The sequence below is a fragment of the Mytilus californianus genome, unplaced genomic scaffold (genome assembly GCF_021869535.1).
Source record: "Mytilus californianus isolate M0D057914Y unplaced genomic scaffold, xbMytCali1.0.p SCAF_12, whole genome shotgun sequence".
In the NCBI taxonomy this organism is placed as follows: Eukaryota; Metazoa; Mollusca; class Bivalvia; order Mytilida; family Mytilidae; genus Mytilus; species Mytilus californianus.
In genome coordinates, this window is record NW_026262604.1 from 59,341,727 (window position 1) to 59,367,366 (window position 25,640).

General features: G+C 33.2%; 1 protein-coding gene across 3 annotated transcripts in view; it reads right to left on the reverse strand.

Annotated features, from left to right (window-relative positions):
• LOC127722114 (ras-related protein Rab-35-like) overlaps window positions 1-25,640 on the reverse strand; it is a 40,729-nt gene that overhangs the window by 7,961 nt on the left and 7,128 nt on the right. Inside the window, exons 3-8 of one of the 3 annotated variants that reach the window (XM_052228954.1) lie at window positions 24,167-24,227; window positions 23,490-23,550; window positions 21,979-22,056; window positions 20,681-20,788; window positions 19,016-19,135; window positions 17,309-17,998 (exon numbers count right to left, since the gene is read on the reverse strand). In XM_052228954.1, coding sequence (XP_052084914.1) covers window positions 17,537-17,998; window positions 19,016-19,135; window positions 20,681-20,788; window positions 21,979-22,056; window positions 23,490-23,550; window positions 24,167-24,227 — 890 coding nt within the window. In that variant the 3' untranslated portion in view covers window positions 17,309-17,536. Of the gene's footprint in view, window positions 1-17,308; window positions 17,999-19,015; window positions 19,136-20,680; window positions 20,789-21,978; window positions 22,057-23,489; window positions 23,551-24,166; window positions 24,228-25,640 lie in introns of those variants that run through there. The other 2 variants (XM_052228956.1, XM_052228955.1) reach the window with 2 other exon arrangements.

Below are 25,640 nucleotides of genomic sequence, written 5' to 3' on the forward strand. Positions count from 1 at the left end.
TAAAAGCACACACAAAAATATTAATTTGCCCATAATATACAATTTAACACCAGAACATTTTATAAAACCAAAATTATTCCTGTACGATATTTCTATCTAACAAAACTCACAACAGTGATTTTTAAAATTTGTAATAAAAAATGATTAAAAGGATTTTCAACGGACAAAGCAGAACAAACAAAGTTACGCAAAACAAATAATGCAAAATATAATGTCTTTGGCCTAACTCCGTCCGAAACATGTTTTTACCAAAATCTTTTTCGATGTCACAAACAAGTGATTTTTATTTTTAGATTTTCTGAAAAAAGAGCAGATATATATATATATATATAGTGAAATGCGATAATTAGAATTAACTTGCCTTCTTGTTACATATCTACTGCCATTCAGTAAGTTCTCCACATCGTTTATGCAGAATTGTTGTTCTGGATCGACACATTTACTGGACACGTGAGATCGTTCGCAAATGAATTTCGGGCCTCGACAAAGATGACAGGAAATAGCTTTAAAGTACAAAATTTTACAATAGGAATTGCATTTATTAAAGTGCATAACGGAGAGGAAAACCGGTTTTGAGAAGCAAATGTAGGCAATCGGAATCGAACAATAAAGCCAAATGTCAGGAAAATGGCCATTGTTATATTATAGTTCGTTTCTGTGTGTGTTACATTTTTAATGTTGTGTCGTTGTTCTCCTCTTATATTTGATGCGTTTCCCTCAGTTTTAGTTTGTAACCCGGATTTGTTTTTATCTCTATCGATTTATGAGTTTCGAACAGCGGTATACTACTGTTGCCTTTATTTAAGACAAGACGCTGAAATGTCTCGCCTTTACTAACCATAATGGGTTTTATGTTCAAAGTCTTAAAAATAAAGGTTTTACTACAAGTTTCACATGAACTTAGCATGTTTAAAAATGAATAACAATGAGGTCGAGGTCAGATAAACCCTGTCAGACAAACATGTACACCTTACAATTATACCGTACAACAAATGTAGGTCACCTATTGCTTAAAGTATCCAAGAAACAGGAGAAAACCATGAAAACTAAGCATAGAACTAGGAAACATGAAAATTAGGTCAATGTCAGATGATACATGCCAGACAAACATGTACACATTACAATCATTCCATGTACCAAATGTAGTTGACCTATTGCATGCGTATAGTATCTAAGAAATATACTTAACCAAGAAAACTAAACATTTCACAAAACATGTTTAACCCCGACGCATTTTTGCGCCTGTCCCAAGTCAGGAGCCTCTGGCCTTTGTTAGTCTTGTATGTTTTTTTTTTTAATTTTAGTTCATTTATATATTTTGGAGTTTAGTGTGACGTCCATTTTCAATGAACTAGTACACATTTTTGTTTAGGGGCCAGCCGAAGCTCGCCTCCGTGTGCGGGATGTTCTCGCTGTGTTGAAGACCCATTGTTGGCCTTCGGCTGTTTTCTGCTCTTTGGTCGGGTTGTTGTCTCTTTAACACATTCACCATTTCCATTCTCAATTTTATTGACCAATGAAAATGAAAAAATGAAAAGGTCGGATGAACCCTGCCAGACTTGTTCACATCACCATTTCATACACCAAATAATGTTGACCTGTTACTTACAATATATGAGAAGAGGATATCACCATGAAAACCTAGCATTGTCCAATAAACCATGAAAATGTGGTCAAGCTCAGATAATACGTGCCAAACAGACATGCATACCTTACAATCATTCTACACACCACATATAGTCGACCTCTATAAGTGTTTATAGCATGAGAAGAGGATCTAACTATTGAATGTAACATTGACATATAATAACATGAAAATGAGGTCAAGGTCAGATGAAACTGGCCAGACTGACATGTACACCTTACAATCATTTCATACACCACATATAGTTGACCTACTGCTCAAAGTATATGAGAAACGGAACTCATCACGTAACTTTAATCTTGATCACTGATCCACGAAAAATGAGGTCGAGTTCAGGTGAACCCTGTCTGACGGATATGTAGACCTTGCAAGAAACACGTTTCCAAACATAGTTATCCTATTACTCGTAGTAAGTGAGAAATTCACAGAACAAAAAAATAAGCATTTTTAAGCAGTCACTGAACCATGAAAATGAGGTCAAGGATAAAGGACATATGACAGACGGGAACTTCGTAACATAAGGCATTTGTATATAAGATATGAAGTATCCAGGTCTTCTATCCTTGAAAAATAAAGCATTATACGTCCGATAGTTTACGCCGCCGCCGCCAGAGGAAAATAATCCATGTGTCTCGCATACTACGACTTTCATCATAGGAGAAACAAAATGCAACGTTCAGCATGTTCCATAAATTAGTACACAGGGTCTAAATATTTAACATCCTTATTCTACTGATTAGTGGTGAATGACGTCTTGGACTGAAAATAAGCATTTCGTGTTCTTATTTAGGAGCAACTGTGTTACTTCTGTTTAATTTCGAGACATGTCATGTATTGAATGTTGAGAGAATATGACTACGAATCATATAACAATGTCTGTGGTCATCATCTGTGACACAAATAGTCTGTTACGTAATGTTAAACTAAACAGTAGTTATCTAAAACTGTCTGTATATATGCAGGTTATCATATGACCATAAAGATGTACAAGTGTGGACACCATATGGCACTCTCTAAATTGGACATTTTGAGTAACTAATTGGAAGTCACATCATGATCCATCATATCCTTTTTGTGTTTATTTCGAACGAAATGCACCACATTCTTCAAAGATCAAACAGCAACACAAAGTGTGACAAAGGACAGTGTAGAGGCTTGGTTAAACTATCTTTTGGGAGAACTCAGCCCTCAATGCATTTACTTGTTCAACGGAAGATCGAATTCTTCAGTTTAAACATTAAGCAAGATTTCAGTATCACGAAAACATCAAAGCAAAGCTACAAATATTTGTACTAGCCAGTTATATGATTTTTCGTAATAAAAAAAGACATCTATCTTTGTAAACGCTTTGTGTTAATATGTGTCTTAGCTAATTCGGCTTTCCCATAATTTGTTATCGGGTTGATCATAAATAATAGCTACCTTTACAAAATGTAGATCAACCAAAATTAAACAAAAACAATGTTTTATTTGAAACTTGCACACATGTGCGTATATATAGTATTCGTCATGGTTGTAAGAGAAAACTGTAAATTTTAATATTTTTTTTTTAAAGAAACAAAATAGCGTTAGAGTATAACAAACAAATGGAATTACGTTCAAGTGGCTTCGTAGTCGTTGAAGTAGCAGCCGTAGTCGTAGTTGTAGCAGGCGTAGTTGAAGTAACAGCCGTAGTTGAAGTAGCAGACCTAGTTGTTACTGCTTCCAAACTGGGTTTGACAGTATTTACTAAATTGACTATAAAACAACATATGCTATTATTTGATATCCGTATTTCTGTGGGGTGCGTACGGCAAGTGATTCTAAAATTACCTTCATCAGATATTATTAGTCATTTAGCTCCTAACAGTTCTTAGTGTTTACGAATACCTGGCCTTCAAATGTTTAGGTTTTAGTGTTCCGTGGGATGGTAAATCCAGAAAAGTATTTCGGACGCACGGAATTTATAAAGCGTTTATTTCATATCTTCGAAACTCCATGGTTTCGGGACAGATTCTAATTATCATTCAACAAACAAAAGCTAAACAATTCCCAATTGAATTGTTTAATATTTTTTCATTTTCTAATTTTTGAAGGCCGTACGGTTGCCTTGAATTGCTTTCATTCACTTCATTTGAACTTTGGTGGAAGTTGTCTCATTAACAATCATTCCTTCAAAACTCAAATTTGCTTTGACTAATTCACACAAAATTTTAACAGAACATTCAGACTGATAGAAGAAAACATCCTTTTGATTTTAAATTCTTTGGTGTCGTCATTCATAGATACCATATTTTTTTGAAAATTTATGATTTGCCATTCCACAGTTATGGAACTTTGACGGTAAGGTAAATAGAATAATATTTATTTGATTATGAATATTTTCCCGCATATTTTCCACACAGCCATTTTATTAACTTATTATTATTATAATACCTCCTGAATATTCCAGATCTACCTCATAACAATTCTAATGCACAATCATGTAGTCTAGGCGTAGCTGTTTTTTTACTTGAATGTATATATCATTTGTTTGTATAACATGAAACACAGGAATTCTGACAAAATGCTTGAAGATCATTGGCAACTATATGTATTTTAAGTGTTGGTGTATATGCATATATAGTCACATGAGCACTCAGAAACGTGTTCATATTTGCCCCCTCTTCTTATTTACCAATAATGTACATTACAAATTTAGGTAAACCAGTAAAGGCAAAATTATTCATTCATCAGATACCCATAATGTAATTGTTCCCGTATTTAATGTCTTCTCTTTGCCTGTAAATGTTCGCAATTTTATATCGCTTACTAACCAATACAATCATTCAAAAATCATACGGCGACGAGTTTTTTTTTTAACTACCTTGACTACCCATGAGGGTCTTTCACGGTCGGTGAAAAATCATACGGCAACCAATGAGAACCGATATTTGTTACGTAATAACTTCAAGATGGTGTGACTATCTTATGAAACTGATAGCTTTGCACCGTGATGCGACGCGAAAAAGAAAGCTCTACCCACTTTACATATTTGTTGTGTAGGAAATAATAATAGCTTTGTGAAAATTATCTTATAAAATCCTCCGGGTGAAGGACCTTTTCGTTGCGTTTTAAAATACCCATTCGTAGCCTGTGGCTGTTTTCTGCTCTTTGTTAGGGTTGTTTTCTCTTTGACACATTCCCCTTTTCCATTCTCTATTCTAAAGTGATATTGATGCATTTGATGTTTTTATATGATCTGTATTGTACAAATATTATATTATTTTATTTTTGTTTCTCCTATTCACAGATTACGTTTCATCAACATAGAATCGTTTCAAGATTGGTAACCTGTATAGTTTTATTCTTGTATTTTGCCAAAGAATTAAGATCGTTTATAATAAATATGGATACAACAATATAAATTTCTTTTACTTACGGTTACAAAAGTTGGAGTCACAGCAAGCTGTCGATAAATCCCTCTTGCCAAATATGTATCTATCACAAATCTACGGTAAAAATAATATTGGCTATTTTAATGAAGAAACATGTCATTTTTACATTCTTTCTAAAAGTGGATAATTGTATAAAACTTCCATGTGCATTATTCTTTATGACGTTACTGTTTGAAATCTAGTTGCAAGTGCAATGGTAAGAATTCATGATTCGTAATTAACAGCTTAAGTACTTTATCTTTCTCACACATGTCACAGTGACACCTGAAATTCTTCTTAGTGATAACCATGTCATTCGTTTTCTTGTAAACTAAAATTGTATTTAACATAAAATAAGGAAAAATGAGAACATAGACAAGCCATATTATGTAAATTGACAGCTTATGGGCTGAATTAGCTTCATCTTGCATACGGCAGTAGATCATGTCCCCATTTTCATAGTTCCATTACCTTTTTTTTGAATTCATACTTAGGTTTTCGTATCTTATTTAGTTAACAATGGTTTAATGATGTTCAAATCTCATAAATCGATTAAGAATGTAAGAGACAAAACTTGTGGGAATTGTATGAACTCAAACAGAGCGAGATAAGGGTGGTAGGATAACCGTCTCCTGTGATACATGCATTACCCGCTATGCGAGTCAAATGTCGGAATTGAGCATAGGACACAATGGGTAAATTACATAGACTGGTGGTCACATGTGGCACCAGACCACAATTAATGATCCCGATAGTTCCCTTTAATTAAAGTGTATTTTTTCTTTATTTTTTTTCTTTCCCTTTCTCATACTTTTTATGGGGTGGAAATGAAAGAAGAGAGCTGAAATAAATTTTTGAATGTTTTATTTTAACTGATTTTGATATGGAAAGAGTGATTAGGCCAGGTGCAAAAAGGTAATATTTACAGTTTTCGGAAGATCTCTTGACTTGTCTATAGGGGTATGGATGTGTATTGGCTAAATTTGTAAGATGTACACATGCAATTTTTCTGAAAGTTGGAGATATTTTTGGACTTGTACTATACATTACACACACAAAAGATTTGACAAAAAAAGTAGATAATTTTTTTTTAATGCAACAAAACGTTATAAAGAACTAATAGGGGAATTAATTGTGGTCTGTGGCCATGTTTAAGAAAACGTGACAAGGTATCGAGATTATAATTGTATTTAAAACACAGTCTCTGTATAAGACATATCAAATTACTCACAGACTTTGGAATACAGCCAAGTGTATGAGACAGTCTTCTACTTAGATCTGGTGCCCGGTTTGCTATGCATATCTGATAAACGAAAACTTATAAATATGTATATATATGCTTCCTTTTTAAATGACATATAAATAGTGGGATTATTACAGGTATAAACATCTGGTGAATAAAAACAATTGGACAAATTCTGCAAAACCCAAGAAGTTACAATATGTCTAGTTATTAAATTTGAATGTAGTTATTTTTTCTTTATAAATGATTTTTCATTATCCGGTCGAAGGTATTCTCATTACACATTGTGTCACATTGGGGCCTTTTAAGCTTACTACATAGTATGGGTTTTGCTCATTGTTGAAGGCCGTAGGTTGATCCTTCGTTGCTTACGTCTACATCACTTTGGACACTCTGGTGTTTAATTGTCTCACTTACAATTTTAACAAGCCTTCTTATTTTTATTAAGTTTGAAATTTTCTATAGCTGATCTGTAATTAAATTATAATTGTACATTAATATAAAATTAAGGAGATGTGGTATGATTGCCAATGAGACAACTATCTACCAAAGTTTAAATGAAGTGGATTTAAGCAATTGTAGGCAACCATACAGCCTTCAACAATGAGAAAAACCCATACCCGTATAATCGGCTATAAAAGGCCCCGACATGAAAAATATGAAACAATTCAATTGAGAAAACTAACGGCCTAATTTATAACAAAACAATTTACGAGTAACGAATATAAAACTAATTGTAACGAACCTCATTTGATTGACACTCCACTAAGGACTTACACCTATTTAAATCATACTCTTTGTCACAATGGTAGCAAATTATAGCTGTAATAAACATGTTACAATGTAATAAAAGTATAACAAAAATAGCTCCGATGCAAATTCAAATAGGGGAAGTCCATACAAACTGACAAAATCAAACGCTACCAATCAACGGAATAAGGGAGCTGCCATTTGATTTTTATGGGGGCTAGGATGAAAAATTTTGTCCAGCATTTTTTTTTAAGTTGTAATCTCTGTCCTGCCTTTTTTTTTTAGTTTATCCTGACTTTTTTTTACATAAATTGTTATCCTGCCTTTTTTTTTGCAAAGTGTCTCATCCTGCCTTTTTTTTTTACTCAAAACTCCTGTCCTGCCTATTTTTTTTTAAATTTCATCCTAGCTCCCCCCCCCCCCCCCCCCCCACCCCCCACCCCCCATAAAAATCAAATGGTAGCTCCCTAAGTGAAAAAAAAAAAACCACCTTGTAATTGGCACTTAAATGTCTTCGATGATGCACTTAATATATGACACATAAATCAGGTTGATTGAAATGATGTTCAGTTAGTTTTATCGGGTTTTTTTTTTTTGTGCTTTGATTAATTCACAGTTTCTAGTCTAAAGGGTTGTACAACATTTTATAAAAAAAACATAATATGTTTGATAATACTACAAAAGTCGTGTTAATGTACGCTTATGAATCAATGCTCTATATGCATTTTGAGTTAACGATGTAACGGAAAATAATACCACGTAGATTAGTTTGGACGTACAATGAGGGTACTGTTGTCTAATAGAGGGACGAAAGATACCAGAGGGACAGTCAAACTCATAGATCGAAAACAAACTGACAACGCCATGGCCAAAAATAAAAAGACAAACAGACAAATAATAGTACAGATGACACAACATAGAAAACTAAAGACTAAGCAACACGAACCCCACCAAAAACTGGGGGTGATCTCAGGTGCTTCTAAAATGCACACACATGACGTTGAATACCATCCTTTCGATAAACATCGCCTTTTTAAATATAGATATGAATTATGCAATGCCATATTACTCTTTTATTGAAATAACATATATCTATATTTTGAACATTATAAGGCTGGACGAAAACATGTGGCATTTTTACCGCAAACTATGGAAAACGCTAAGGCAAAATCGTGAAAGCGAAAACGCTGATGATATAAATAAGAAGATGTGGTATGAGTGCGAATGAGATAACTCTCCATCCAAGTCACAATGTGTAAAAAGTAAACAATTATAGGTCAAAGTACGGCCTTCAACACGGAGCATTGGTTCACACCGAACAGCAAGCTGTAAAGGGCCCCAAAAGACTAGTTCAAAACAATTCAAACAGGAGAACCAACGGTCTAGTCTATATAACAAAAGATAAACGAGAAACACTTATGAACCACACCAACAAACGACAACCACTGAACAATAGGCTCCTGACTAAGGACAGGTGCATAAAAATGCAGCGGGTTTAAACGTTTTAACAGGCGCCAACCATCACTCTTATTTGAAACAGTGGTATAACATTACAACATAAAAAGACACACAATAAAATATCAATTGAAATGGCTTAACTCGATCAAAAAGACAATACACAAAAACAAGTAAATATACACTGAACGAGTAAGTTTGATCTATGACACAATATAAATAAAAAAGATGTATCAATGTCAAAAAGACAACTTTAACCAAGGACAAAATGGCGTTAAATAAAGTAACGTACACAAGTTCAAATATAATAATTTTGTTGTTAGGAGTACAGAAACATTTTTTACAAAAATAAATTTGTTATTCATAGTACGAGTACAGAAGTGAAAATTTTTTTCGTCATACTAAATACTTAGCATGAAATTATTAAACGTGTTGTTTTCAATTGTTTATCAAAGGTGGTACATATTGAAAATAGTAAAACGAGACAAAATAAGTAAACATGGAATAACAGAAATGCATTACAAATTGTGTCAACAGGTCAAATTAAGCACGATTTGAGAGTACTCGCAGTTACTGAAAGCCAGTTAAAAAAAACAATTAATAATAAAAATTCATACATCAGAGACTAAAATCAATGAAAGAACCTAAGTGAGCGCGCTCACATACCCCACGTCCCCACATAGTCATTGGAGAAATAAAATAAGTGTAAGTAAAAAAAAATTGTATCAGAAAAAAAAATTGAATCATAATTTCCTATCAATATGCACATCTACATAGTATGTCCTTATTATCTACACATTTTCATGAAATTCTGTTGTGTGGTTTGAGAGGAGTTGCGATGACAAAAGGTTGCAGTAGTATATTGGGCAAATAAGTTCAAAAAGGCGTTACTCCTGGAAAAAAAATTGAATCGTAATTTCCTGTCGATATGCACATCTACGTAGTATGTCCTTATTATCTGAGAAGGTTTCATGAAATTCTGTTGTGTGGTTTGAGAGGAGTTGCGATGACAAAAGGTTGCAGTAGTATATTGGGCAAATAAGTTCAAAGGGGCGTAACTCCTGGAAAAAAAATTGAATCGTAATTTCCTGTCGATATGCAAAACTACATAGTATGTCCTTATTATCTAAAAATGTTTCGTGAAATTCTGTTTTGTGGTTTGAGAGGAGTTGCGATGACAAGAAACAGAACTGACGGACAGACGGACCGACGGGTCAAAAACATTATACCCTCCGCAACTCGTTGCGTGGGGTGTAATTAAAACACATCCCAAACAGGGATTTAGTGTTTTAACGCCATAGACAGTCAAAGAAGACATGACTTGTGCAGTGCCAGCATAAAAGTAACGACAGGCAGTAGGATAGTTAGGATTTAACCTTATAATAAATATGTATGATGTTATGTATAGATAAAACAATTTCTAAATAGAAAATAAACGTGGATGTGTATATATACATCCAAAAAAAAAAACATTCGAAAAGAATACAAATTTAGTTATGTTTTAATTTGTTGATGACAAAATCGATGTTAGTGTCAATGAAAAACAATATTCAAAGACCTTATTATAACATTAATAAGATAACCTTTACTAATAAGTTTGTTTAAAGGTTCGATGAATTTGTTTTCGCGATTTTGCGATTTCACGATTGAAAATACAAACGAGAAAACGCAAAAATTGGCTGCATCCGGCTTCCATACCAACCAAAGTTATATGCAAAGGTTTTATAAATATGAAGTCAAGGTTAAAGGCAAATGTCGTGCAAAATGTCAAGAAGGTTAATACTGTCTCAACGTGATATATTAACGTGTCAAACAAAGGAACTTTGATGTAGATGTTGTACAGTCAAACTTATATGTAAGAATATCACCCTAAATACGTCTTTTACGACGTTTAACCCTAACTGATATGGATCTTCCTTCAATTTTCTAGAAATAGTGTCGGAAGATAAATAAAAAAATTCCAAATAACATACAACCAAATTCCAGTGTATTTAAATCTGTTATTTTTAGCTATAGGATTCTTTTTTTTCCTGAAATATTTCCTCCCGTATCCAAATTTTATATTCAAATATATTCCATATTTATCCAAATATTTTTATCAAGCAGTTGGGAAAATAAATTTTCTGATTGAGAGTTTTAGCTATTAAATTTTATTAATGTAAGTTAAAAAAAAAAGATTTTGAGATTCGATCACCTAAAAAATGAATATTTGATGCTTGCGTGGAATGAAATAATATTCCAGAATTTATAAAAAAAAACATAACCCATTACTAAAAGTGCAGCCTAAAAATGAGGCGTGGGTACTTTAATTCGGTCACGGGGGTGTGTTCTAGTAGACTAGAATATAAACGTAATTCGTCCGGTTTCGGTGCCTTCGACACGTGCTTCTGGGACTCCCCTTTAACAGGAATGATCGAGACATGTACGTCGCCAGTAAACAGTCAATTTGCGACTATCAAATCACAATTGAAGCCCGCATATCTTCAAGTACTATAATATGGTTTCTCCTTAGTTTAAACATATTTCATTTGCAAAAGTAGCTAAAGGGATTAAACACAATTTATAACAACATTTCTGACGTCCTCTCCCGATACAATAAATACAAAATATAAAAAAAACAATATGATATGAAATATTGTATAAGATTGGACTGGAGTGATTTGTGAAGTCAAGGTTAAAGGCAAATGTTAATTGATAAATGAATTAGGTATTGACAATTCACTTGGAAACTCAACATATATCCTCACGACACTTACAAAAGAGGAAATCCTGGATAACCATAGGTCTGTTGGAATTTCAACCAAAGATGAAGAACTGGATCTTCCATCACTGTATTGGATACCTAAACTACATAAGTGTCCTTACAAACAACGGTATATTGCTGGGTCTTCCAAGTGCTCCACGAAACCTCTTTCTAAATTATTAACATCTATTTTATCAACAATCAAAGCCGGGCTCCAAAGTTATTGTGAAACTGCCTATTCTAGAGGTGGCGTGAATCAGATGTGGATACTAAAAAATTCCAAAGATCTTTTAGAGTACATACAATCTAAGACTCTCTCATCTTGCAATAGTATTACTAGTAAAACATTTGACTTTTCTACACTTTACACAAGTATTCCCCATTCCAAACTAAAAGACAAATTGAAAGAGTTGGTATTACTTTGTTTCATTAAAAAGAATGGCGAACGTAGATACAAGTATCTTGTCTTGGGGAGGGATAAATCCTACTTTGTAAAGAATCACTCTGATTCAAACAAAAAATTCTCTGAAACTGACATTATCAAGATGCTTGATTTCTTGATTGACAACATATTTGTTACGTTTGGAGGACGTGTTTTTCAACAGACTGTCGGAATTCCAATGGGAACCAATTGTGCCCCTCTTCTTGCCGACTTGTTTCTTTATTATTATGAGGCTGACTTCATACAGGAACTTCTTAGGAAGAAAGATAAGAAGTTAGCAATATCCTTTAACTCTTCGTTCCGCTATATAGATGATGTTCTTTCACTAAATAATACAAAATTTTGTCACTATGTTGAACGAATCTATCCCATCGAACTAGAGATAAAGGATACTACAGATACAGTTAAGTCTGCCTCATATCTTGACTTACATCTAGAAATTGAAAATGAGGGTCGGTTGAAAACAAAACTTTACGACAAAAGAGATGATTTCAGCTTCCCAATTGTGAACTTTCCATTTCTATGTAGCAACATTCCAACAGCGCCTGCATACGGAGTATATATCTCCCAATTGATACGATATTCCCGGGCTTGTGTTTCCTATCATGAGTTCCTTGATAGAGGATTGCTGCTCACAAGGAAGCTATTAAGCTAAGAGTTCCAAATGGTGAAGTTGAAATTATCCCTTCGTAAATTTTACGGACGCCATCACGAGTTGGTTGACCGTTATGGAATAACCGTTTCATAGATGATATCGGATATGTTCCTTATGTCGTAACTACAATACCCTTCCCTTTTCACGAATGTGACTTACCGAATTAGACTATTTACCGGATTTGTAATAACATAAGCAACACGACGGGTGCCACATGTGGAGCAGGATCTGCTTACCCTTCCGGAGCACCTGAGATCACCCCCAGTTTTTGGTGGGTTTCGTGTTGCTTAGTCTTTAGTTTTCTATGTTGTGTCATCTGTACTATTATTTGTCTGTTTGTCTTTTTATTTTTGGCCATGGCGTTGTCAGTTTGTTTTCGATCTATGAGTTTGACTGTCCCTCTGGTATCTTTCGTCCCCCTTTGTGAGACAGTAGGAATTCAAAATTTTAATTGTATGTTCTGAATCTTCGTGATTTCGGATAACAAATTGTACAGACTCAAAAATGTCTATACCCTCACCAGCCAATAGAAGTTCAGTTGATATAAAATATCTTTCTAATTTTAAAAACAATATTTATCTTGCTTCAATGTAAAAAGGGCACTCGAACAAATAGTAGATACAATGGTTTTTCTAAGCAGCGCTTTTATCTTATTTTGTTTTCCCTACCATTTCATTGAATTTCAGTTTTATGTACATCTGCCCCATATCTTTTTGTTTCGTAAATTTCAACAGTAGTATTTAGTTATTTGCTAATGATTTAATTTTGGATGTAACACGTCTTCTGATTGGCTGAAAGTCTTTTGTCTATCAGCTCATAGACATAATTTTGTCATGTGACCGTGACGTCATCAACGTTTTTTCATGATTTACTCATTAAAAATGGAATTTAGAATTAAATTATAAGGAATGACTGTAATATTTTGTCCTGTCTATTCGAAATATTAAACCTCGAGAGAGTTATTCAGTGTGAACCACATTTTTGATGTTATTTCTTCATAGACAGAAAAAATATCATAAGCAATTAATTATTTCAGTATTGTACACCTGTAGTGGGCTAATATGCACAAACCCACTTAAGTTAAGATATCCAATCGTAGTACTAATTTATCGTAGGACATGTAGAAAAATCCGTTTGTTCGGAACAAATCTTAACTTAAGTAGTATAATGCATATCAGCCCTGTTCCATATCCCTTCCTCTTGTAACTGTCAAATGTATAATGAAATTATGCTTACATGTACAACAATGAAACACTTGACGAAATCAACCTGGACGATATAGCCGTAATCAAATATAAATCATTGATCATTCTGGTAAATTGAAAATGGTTAAAAGGAAAGAATGTAAACCTATTTCCCCTTTTATTTCTATATTTTACCTGTACACACTGGTAAAAGTAATACTATCCAGCAGTTAAAGAAAACCATGATCAAACCTGTAGTTTTGTGCATTTAAATTTTGTGTTTATCATATATCTTGTGATAAGACATTCTCTATCAATAGAACGAATATCGGTCGTACAACTGTTTGGTATGATTCTATTTATCTTAAATAAGTAGCAGATGTTTAAAACGAACTAGTTTTACAAGACAATTCAATTTTTGGTACCTCAATTCATAAGGTAAAGAACTAGTAGCTGGGGTTTTTGTAATCATGTCCGGTTTGTTAAAATCTTGTACATTTTCATAAATATTTCAAAACACTATGTAAACCGCACTACTTTATGTATACTAATTTTTAGTTACAGACAGTATGAAAACACCGTCCAAGGTTCATCGATTTTCAACTTTATTTTTAGTTTGTTCTAATGTTGTGGTGTTACCTCACTTCCTATGGACCAATTCACTACACAAGATGTGCAATTTTGACTAGCTTCTTTATTGATGCTCGAGGCCAAAGTATTTGAAAATCCAAATCATTATACAAACGTTGAAGAACTTATGTAGAGCTAGTAGCGTGAGGGAGATAAATTCCGTAATTTCAAATAGTTTCCCATGTTATTTCAAATAGCTTCCATGTTCTATCTGCAAATTTCTTATAAATAATATCCGTATGTTCATGCAAGTACCTAAGATTGGGCTATTAGACTCGTGATACCTTCGGGAACTAACAAAGGTGATACCAACGGAGAGTAACGGTCCACCAGTAGATATATCGTTCCAGTGGTACAATAAGCGGTACCAGTTTTACTGCACCAGCTGCCCATTGCGACAACTAAGTAATGCTCGAGGCCAAGATTTTTAAATCCAATATGAATTAGGCAAAATAGGCAGCACGAACTCTATACAAAATTAGGGATCAACTCGGATGTCTAGGCATTTCGACAACGTATGTCTTTTCAGTGATGTTCGACGCCAAACAATTAAAACAATCTAATATATATTATGCAACGCTATAGGCCTATTCAAAACTGGGGATGAACTTAGTTGTCTGGCCATTTTGACGCTCGAGGTCAAACAATTTAATTGATAGAGATAATGCAACACTAGCCCTATCAAAAACTGGAACGCCTGACAACTAAACACTTTTCAGCGATGCTCAAGGCTTAACAATTTAAAAACCACCATAGATTATGCAACACGAACTCTATAAAAAAAACTGGGGGAGGGGAACTCATATACTTAGAAATGGTAAGCTGTTCATGTTCAATTCGTGACTTCCGACTTGTTACTCCTGTTTAAGGTAACAGGATATCAAATGGCATATCTTCAGATTTCTAAAATTTTTGGCACACTTGTACTTTGATTCTAGTTACATCGGATTATGAAATAAAAATGGGGGTCACAATTTTTTTTTTGTTTTGTCGTGATTTTCATAAGAAAACGTCAATTTTGCCGACAAATTTACATATTAGTGTATGGAGAAAATGGTTTTTTCCCCCTTTTTTCCTAGATTTTTTAATGGATGGCTATGTTCTCATATACGGAGTAAGAACGAAAACTAACATAATATCAAGGATAGTATACTGGATCCATGCATGTATAAAAACACATATGTCACCATCCTTGTTTTTTTTAGATAAATTACTTCAAAGTAGACCGATACGCTTAAAATTTGACAGAAAACGTTTGGCTTTACTGAATACAGAATAGCGTTATTTGTATCCAGAGATATTGAAAAAAACTTATATAACGGGATTCCAATGGTGTTGTTTTTTAATCTTATTTTTATTTATCTGTCGGGTTTCGTAAATTTCCTATTAATTCAATATAACATACTGTTGATTACTGATTTAATTGCATTTCGTCCTGACCGAGTGCACATTTAGCTTTTCAAAACTGAATCTTCAACTTATCCTTCCAAAATAGACAAAGGTGATGCCACCGCTGCATGCACGAATAAAAAAATATTAAAAAGTTTAATGTAGAACATTGTAAATAGCGATGTAATAGTTCAATTTGAAATGCTTGTGTATAAAAGACACATTTGATGCACCCGCCAAAAAAGGTTAAACATTATTATTTGTGAATAATTAAAAGTAAATCGATATCCTGATAAAATACACATTCTTGAGATCTCTTAATATATTATATAATCTGTATGATGTAAACGTGTGAGGAGTAAACCGGACTCTGTACTCTGCATATTACCTTAAATTACCAGATTGCCAAAGTTCAGTTTCCTGTCATTTTTTGAAAATTTAAGGAAAAACCAAAATCCTGACAATAAGCACATCTTTAGTATAATGCTTTGAGTTTCCCCCTGAAATACAAGAAGTTTAAATGCTTTAACAGATATGTACTATGATATTAAAATGTGCTACTATTAAAATCTGACTGTGTTGTGAACATGTGATATTATGATTTGATAGATTTAATACTTGTTATAATGTCATAGATTTAATACTTGTTATAATGTGATAGATTTAATACTTGTTATAATGTGATAGATTTAATACTTATTATACTTAATATACTAATTTACATTCGAATTCAAGGGACCAAAGATCCTTTACTAAAACTACAAAACAGGAGTAAACAAAATATTCGTCCATCTTGCTAAATCCGTTGACGAGTCATACTATGAGGAAAGGTATTAAACACTAGCAAGTTTGTAAATGTATATCTCATCACTTAAATTTGTCGTTTTTCATATTCTAAATGCGGCAGTGAATTCAATGTAACAAACGCATTAGCTTAAGGATTCAACCTAGCAAACTGTTGTAGTAAGGACGAGATAACCAATTTTCAACATATATATAGAAAAAGTGGTATGATTGCCAATGAGAGAACTATCCAGCAAAGTCTAAATGGCGTGGATTTAAGCAACTATAAGTCACCAAACAGCTTTCAACAATGAACAAAATTCATAATATATAGTCAAGCTAGAACTTAGAAACAAATTTGAGTTTTGTCTTTTGTTATCTCTTAAACACTGTGAAAACGAGATTTATTCAAGTTATATGTGTCCATGATATAGTCCCATAAGCCCAATGGTTCATCAATTTATATTTTGATAACCAACGAAAGTGATATATAAAACCGGATGACCCGCCATCGGAACAATTTTATCGCGTTTCAGAAGGTTTTACTTTTCTACGTAGCTCCTGTAATATTCTTTTTCATAATTTTATAACATTCGCATATATTGTAAAATTTTTGAAAATCTTAAAAAATCCTTGTTATTTTTTCATAGTTTTTGAAAGATAAAAGGTGCCAATGTTAAATGAAAAAAGAATCTAGAGGGAATCATTTCCCGCCAAATTTTCAATGGCTTATATCTCAAAAACAAGGACACGAATCTTCATTTTTCTCTGCTTTTTTAGTTCCATTATTTGTAAACAACCAATCTATAAAAAGCTTGTTATTTTGTAATTTTACAGTTGAAAACAACGCCTGTTAAATTATAGGAATGACAACTCTACAATAATTACTGCTGGTTCATTCCAACTGAAAAAGGGTCATCGTCTAAGAATAAGTTTGGACTGAAATAAAACTAATCATTATTATCTTTCTTTAGACAAAATAACAAAACTTGGAAAATTATGATATCGTTTTTTCAGATACAATTAATATAAATATTTAATCCATATTTCAAATAAATGCCACCATGTAAAAATTAAGTTAATACTGAACACATTCAATCAAAAAATGTTAAACAGTTTTCTCCGACATAGAACCAAAAGAGCACTTTCCTTGCTCAACAACTGTTCGAAACTTCGTTTGGGGACTCGGATTGGAACACTGTATGATAATGCTTGTGACATATCATAATATAATACAACTATGATCATGTCTTGATGTGTCTTCGGTACTGCTTCCGCTTTCTCTCTTTGAACTATCTCGTTTTCGCCTAATAAGCTTCCGCCAAAGGAAGCCTAGTGTCTTTCTCTTCTTTTTCCTTTTATTTTTATTTGTAGTTTTAATGATTTTTAGTTTTCTCTTTGTCAATTTCAGTCCTCGAGATTTTTTCTTTATTTTTCCGTTTTGTTGTGGGTTATGTTCATCACAGTTTGTGATTTCATTTTCTAGGAGATGACCATTTGAATGTTCAGTTGCTGTACATGGAGATGTCAGTAACTTATCTTTTTTCGATTTATTTTTATCTTGTTTTGTACTTTTTTCTTTCTTTTTCTTTTTCTTCTTTTTCTTTTTTGAATTTTCATTCTGCTTTCGCTTTTCTTCCATTATTTCTGGCGGTCGTAACATGTATGGATGATAACTTTTCATCTGTTCAAAATTAGAAATGTTATAATAAAAAGAGTTGAAAAATACCATTGAAATTTCATTATTAATTACTGATTATCGTGTGAGGTTGAATTCTCGGTACTCATAACTATTTATAGGTCATTTCTCTAGAACTTCTAGAATTTTATTAGATAAACTCAGACGAAGTAACTGTTCTACAGGAGCATCAATTATAAATAATACATTATAATAACAGCAGACAGAATGAGTACAGTTTATCTAATATACACAAATAAACAATGTCTAGTTATTAAAACTTAATTGATACTATTTATTGTCGTAATACGGTGAATGCATTATCACGTATATTTTTCAAACGGTAATAAACAAATTCATACACCAATGATTTATGCCTTGAGTGCACTCGATTCGATTTCAGAAATGGTGTTGTATCAAAATTTGATTTGTTTGGCTTAATAAAACAGAATTGTTTCAATGAATTACGATTTAAAGAAGAAAAAAGCAGTGGCAAAGAGTAAAACTATAAGCATTGTAATTTATGTCAGATAATGAAATCTGAAAGATATATTTAAACGTAGTGCATGATTAAGAATGTTCCTACTTTTTACAAATAAGGCAAAATACTTGTGTTAAGGGTTTCCCTATTGGCCCCTTTTTTAATGATATGGTTAATGTTTTTATTGCCACCTTTTGTAGTGAATTGTGACAAAATTGATGGTCTCCCTATATACTTAAGATATAAAAATCAGCAAATTATATAAAAAAAAATTCTAAGGGAGCAACCATTTAACTTCAAGGGAGGGGTATATGGTTTTTTGTCTGAGTCAGACATTTTTTTTTAGTTTTTCGACGCTATCAATCAAATTATTTTTTTCAAAATTTAACACTATAAGGTATGGGGAAAATCTAGATTCAGATAATTTTTTTTTTCATTTGCTTGACCACAATATTTTTTTCATCAAATTGGGGATCAGAATATTTTTTTAGGAAAAAACCGTAACCCTACCCCCCCTTATATATAAGTATAATTATTCTTACCACTTTAGGATCAAACGTTTCAGTAACATACTGAGCAAGTCTTTTAAACATCATGAAGACATTTTCATTCTTTTTGGCACTGGTTTCTATGAAGTCAAACGCCAGTATTTTGGTTGCTAGCTATAAAATATAAACAAACTTTACTGCTTTCCCTTTTAAATCATTTCAGCTTTTAATTTTCTTTTGTGTGTTTCTATAGTGTTAGTTTTCTGGTGGCGTTTTGTGGACTTATTTGTCTGTTTTCTTTTTTGTGATGGTGTAATCGGTCCTTCTGGCACTACGACGTCAACGTATATTTTTGCATGCTGACTTGATTTTGTGTCGTATTAACGTATCCCCCAAATCTCATCATTGTTATATTCTACTATTGGTAAATTAAGTACTTCGAGTTTGCTTCCAGTAACAATTGAATGCCTTCTTTATGCACTCGTTTGCGTACCTTTTTATATTCTACTCTATAATGTTAAAGGTGGAGGGTTGAAACCTTGAGATTACGGCTCCAAGTTTGCTTTGCTTTGTGTTTCCGTCCGAGTCGAAGCAAACAAACAAGTATGTTCTGTAAACCTGATAAAGGACTCTACCATATCCATGCATTATACCTGCCGAGTTTGGTATAAATGTGCATGATGATGATACGAGGAGATGATGAAAATTAAGATAATCTAAGTACAAATGGTCCGTCGGATGAAAGACGCAAGTGAAGAAGCTCACGAAGCTCTGTTGAGCAGGTTGAACTAAAATTCTAAACTCGCCACATGGTTATATGCCAGGGCAAGTCAGGTAAAATCATTCACATCTATTACAAAATAAATGGAGAATGTGTCCATAGGACACAGATGATACCTCATCTTGCATATAAAGTTAGAAAGATCCATCACTACAGAACAGTAAAAGTGACGCCACCCAAATTCGAACTTGATCTGAGTTTTGTGGTAATAAGCATTGTGTATAAGTTTTATAACATTTGCTCGAGGTAAACTGAGGTTAAAAATGGAAACTAATTTCGGGACGTACATACGGAAGGGCGTACGGACGGACAAGTGTAAACCTTAATGCCCCCTCCGCTACGGCGGGGCATAAAAAAACATATCTAAACCCGCTGCATTTTATGCACCTGTCCTAAGTCAGGAGCTTGTTGTTTGTTGTTGTGGTTCATAAGTGTTTCTCGTTTCTCGTTTTTTTATATATATATATAGATTAGACCGTTGGTTTTCCTGTTTGAATGGTTTTACACTAGTCTTTGTGTGGCCCTTTATAGCTTGCTGCTCGGTGTGAGCCCAGGTTCCGTGTTGAAGGCCGTACTTTGACCTATAATTGTTTACTTTTCACACATTGTGACTTGGATTTATAGTTTCATTGGCACTCATACCACATCTTCTTATTTATATATACGTGAATGTGACATTTGCGTCTCAAAAACAAGAATAATTATGTCAATTGAAATGATGTAGAACATGGAAAAACGATTCCAGAATATTATACCATTTATGAAATATATGCTAGAAATATAGGGCTAATTGTGAAAATAAATTAGTTAACATGACAGCGATGTGCTGTATTTAGTGATAAACAAGATAAGACATGATTTTATTCATTTAGTTTTCATTTCTAAGGTTTCAATTCTATATAGTAGTTTTCCAAGTGTTTGTTCTAAACTGTACCCACCTGTTTCCCTTCTTCCTCCTCTATTTGTCTTCCATGGTCTAAATCTGATTTGTTTCCCACTAATATGATCGGTACTGTATCGTATTTATTCTTACTATTTGTTATTCCCTGAAATTGGAAAAAAATCGTATTTATTATATACAATGTCAAGGAATTGTTCAAGAATAAATTAATATGATTTTTTAACTAAGGAAGTCATATAAAGGTTCGTGAACACTCATAAATGTTAATAAGATTATAATATTTACTTCGTGTATTTTTATCTACCTTATAAACCTGAAACCCTAGATAAGCGAAAAACATTTTTGTTTATTTCCTCGGTCTTTCATGATATAAATGTATTTTCAACGTAATCGATTTTGTTCGTGTTTACCTTTTTAATAGTGTGTATTTGTTTTGTTTTTTTAAAGGAAATTTGAAAATAAATAACCTAAAAAATATTTAACCCATCAAAATGCAGGATATGAATGTGTACAAAAGTGAAAATAAGTTTTCACGCGGCAAAGCACAAAAAATAAAAGATACTTGCAAAAGGTCCAAATAAACATTCCGTCAGAAAAAAAAACCTCATGCCACTCCCGCCCCACCTGAATATCAAATGATAAAATCATCCTGCCCCTCACCACCCACGTGCACCGCCGTACCCCAGAATATCAAATGTTGACCCCTAAGTGAGATTACATGTATTTGTACACTCTTTCATAGTGATTTCAAGAACATTTTGATTGTCAAATAAAATTTTATGTCTTTTTATCGTGTCTTATAATTCCACTTCGAAGTACACAAGTTATAATTTTCCTTCACGAATTCTTTCATGTCATGCTCTATGCTAATTTTAGCATTGGCAGCCATTTTTGTGTCAATATCTTTACACTTTGGATGGGTATTTGTTAATTGGACGCTACAACAAACTGACACTTTTCAAAGACACATGCAAATTATAGAAAACAGTAAATACTTGTATTATAATAAGCGAAAATTTTTAAGCTGAAGATAGTCTAACCAATGCCATATCAATGAGTTTTATCCAATTTAAAATAAAATAAGTTTTTAATTTATGGTCAGACTGGTGTGTACAGTGTAAAGACATATTCTCTCTCTTGTTACCTTTATTTTATTTTAGTTTAACATTCATAACTATATTAACAAGGTAATTTTTTTTTTAAATAAACACATATATTGTTAATGCGGTGGCTCTGTAAATAGGGTGGATACCCTATAGAAGAAGACAAAGAAGAAGATGGAGCATGAATCAATGTTCTGTTATAATTTGCAGTTTTCCAAGATACTGCACTTACTTTATTTACACTGTCGACCCAAAACGATAAATGTGTGAATGATTTCCTGTCTGTGATATCATAAACCAATACTATACCCTGGAAAAAAAACGTCGAAAAATGATTCATTTAGAATAGAATAATACTAAAGAAAACATTTAGAGTATATATAGAGGAACGAGTTCTTTCACGCCAAGCTTTTACCGTTATATTATTTTTAAAATTACAAGTTTAAGAACTCCCCCCCTAATGTTTGATTTGGTCGCCATTGCATTATTGCTAAAATTTAATGATAAATTATACTGTCGGTTTTTTTTTTGCTCATTGCGTCTGGTATTTTTTCGATGAACATTAATTTGCTAATTTATAGTTTCAAACAAGACGAAAAAGTTAGTCTTATTTCTACATTAAAATATAGCACAAGATTGTGTTTCTGTGTAGTTTTCATAACAGAAAATTTATTGTAGGAAATCTGCCTTGGGGAACAACCACCGATATTAGAGTGTAAGACGGCATGGTGTTACACCTGCAGAAAAAGAACTTTTAACGCTGCCATTTGATCTTTACCACTCCCATGTCAGGAACCTAGTTAGTTGTTGCATTTTGTCATATCTTATTGTATTTTGTCATTTACTAGGTGAAGTGAATTGTGTGTTGATAACAGATCTTTGATGGGCTCTGTTAATTCTGTATATTAATAGCTCAGTCTTTAGTTTTCTATGTTGTGTTTTGTGTACTGTTGTTTGTTTTTTGGTCGTTTTTCGTTTATTGCCATAATATTGACAGTTTGTTTTCGACTATGAGTTTGAATATCTCTATAGTATTGTTCATCTCTCTTCTATATCCAACCTGATTGGTGTCGGTGATTTGGACACTAGTTGGCAATGGGGAGGTTTGTGCGCACATTTTGGGCATGTCCTAAGTCTGGCTATCTGGACCATGTGTTGTCACTGTTATTTGAAAGTGTTTTAAAGGAGTTTGGTTTTGGTGGTTAGTGTGTTTGTTGTACTCTCCAGTATTTTTGGCGATTCCTTTAATCATTTCTATGTATTAATATAACTTTTTGAATTAAATTAAGTTTGAAAACTCAGTTGAGGTATTTTAATGTATACAGGTCAGAACACCTACCTACATGTAATAGTGCTAGCAAATGTACTTGCAATGTGTTAAGTACACGAACGTGTTGTAAGTAACTGTATTTGTTATAAGTACACCCTCTTTAAGTAAGTAAATATACTTTATTATACATAAGGGATTACCATTGGATATTCTAGGGACTGAGAGGGGGCAGGAGGATTTTTTTTCGGATTGATCATTTATTTTGAACTGTTGCTATATACGTATGTTATTTTTTTATTCACTTTTGCACACATTTGTTTCCGGGATTTTGTTTTGCAGACTATTCATTTTCATCCTGTCTTGTGCAAAGTTATTCATTTTCAGTGTTAACCAGACTAAGTTGTTCATTTTCGAAATCCTCTTGCCAGAAAATCAAATGGTTGTCCCTTAAATGATTTTTATTATAATGTTACCTGTACTCCTCTATAATGCTTCCTCGTGACAGAATGAAATCTTTGTTGACCAGCAGTATCCCTAAAAAAACAAAATATTCTAGTGTAAAAAACTTATAAGATCTCATCTGGTACTTTTTCCCAATTTATCAAAATGTGTATGTCCATAGTATAATCTGTTTGTGTTCATGTAACTTTTTAATGGACTTATATTTCTATTATGTTTTCATTTTGTTTTAAAGATATAACGTTCAAATGCATTTTACTAATGTTATACTGTACACACTGCTTTGTTTTTATAATAAATTTCGATAGACATCCATCACCTAGAACCGTCACTCCTTTCTGTTTTGTAATCCACTGTGCATTTGAAATATAAAATTTACATTTTGTGGGTGATGTAGATTCGTGGCTAACATACATTATGTACGACTTGTATTTCTTACCATCAGCTAGTGAAAACCTCTATGTACTAAATTCCTTTATCAAAAAATCATTGTTCTACTTTATACGTTCGTGTGCAAAATAATTTCATCAGACTATTATTCCAATAATGCAAAGTGACAAACGTGAATGTTGACATCTCATAATGATTTAATTTTGTTCAATGCCATAAAAGTTGCAAAAAAAATGTTTTATCATTGCAGGCCTCTAAAAAACGTCTAAAACATGGATATACTATTAAATAAGTCACTCACCATACATTTAGTTTGACAAGAGCTCCATCAACTTCAAATGTTCTTCGAACAAAGTCAATACCTAAAAATGTGAATTTAAACAGCATTAGTACACAAGCTTATTAGTCCTAAATATGAAGATGGTTTTTCGACTTAATTGTAAAGAATTCGCCGCGTCGTGTTACAGGAATAAAAAAAATACTAGTTCATCCAAGAGTTGACTTGGTAAAGAGAGAAGTACTTTATAATTTCAGGGATATAAAAATACACAGCCACGTCCGGTCGGAATGGAGATATTAATTCGATTCCTCTTGTAAGGAGCGTGCATTGTACTCTGTATGTAAATGAATCCTTATAGCAACTCTTTTAGGGGCATGTTGCACGGCAACATAGCTGTCCTATTGATGATGATGATGATGATGATGATGATGATGATGAATGGCTGCAGCAAATTGATATGCATATTCAGGCTGAGAACCTGTTAATGTTATATGAATATTAACCCTGCTTTGTACTAGACCGACACGCTGAGCTTGATTTTTAACGTGCTAGTTCACAAGGTAACAGTACGCAGGAAGACATCTCACATTAGTCGGATTACCCGGACACATTATTCTGACTCCGAGCCGCCAGTCTTTGCTTTTAAAGTCTTTGGTTTGACCCGGCCGGGGTCCGAACCCACGACCTCCCGCAATCGAGGCGAACACGCTACCACGAGACCACCGAGGCGGTCTCTGTTCTATTAAACTTAATACCCTGTTATTTTAAGTGGCAGTATAAATTGCCCAGCATTCACCTCAGTTGATCCACTTTGCATAACCTTTTGCGTTTATTGTTTTAAATTATCTAATCTCGTTTAAATACTTGAAATATTTGCCACTGAACGTTAAACAAACAGTAATCAAGTAAGCAATCAATCAATCATTTAATTAGTTTACTTTTTACTGTAATAAATAACAAATCTGGGAATCCTACTGTAACCTCACATAGAAATAGACTAAGGCCTCACTGTGACTTTGAGATCAAGAACTGCAATAAAATCGCTGTTCCTTTGCTTTTTGTGTGTTTTTTGCTGTGCATGTACTGATTTTGTGTCAAGGATGGATACCCCATATTCTTGTTTTTCTATTAAGTTAAATTACATCAATGAATCTTCGCTAATACATGCATATACATTCGCTCGAAAATAACAACATTTTATTAATCTTATCATTGTAACACTGGATGCAATGTGATTATAATCGACTTGCACGAAATAGCTGCTCCTACTCCAAATCTGATGAGCAGACGTTACACATTTTGAGATCGCACACATAAAAATTGCCTCCAATCATAGTTATCTATGAAGTGCTGCTTTGTTGTAGTTAGGGGCATATATAAATATTTTGTTTGACTTATTAGTTAAATGTTATTGAATGACTTAAAATGACTCCTCAAGTGTAAACATGTTGGTCACAAGCCCAGCCCGGATAAAGGAGGGGGTTTTTCTAATTGG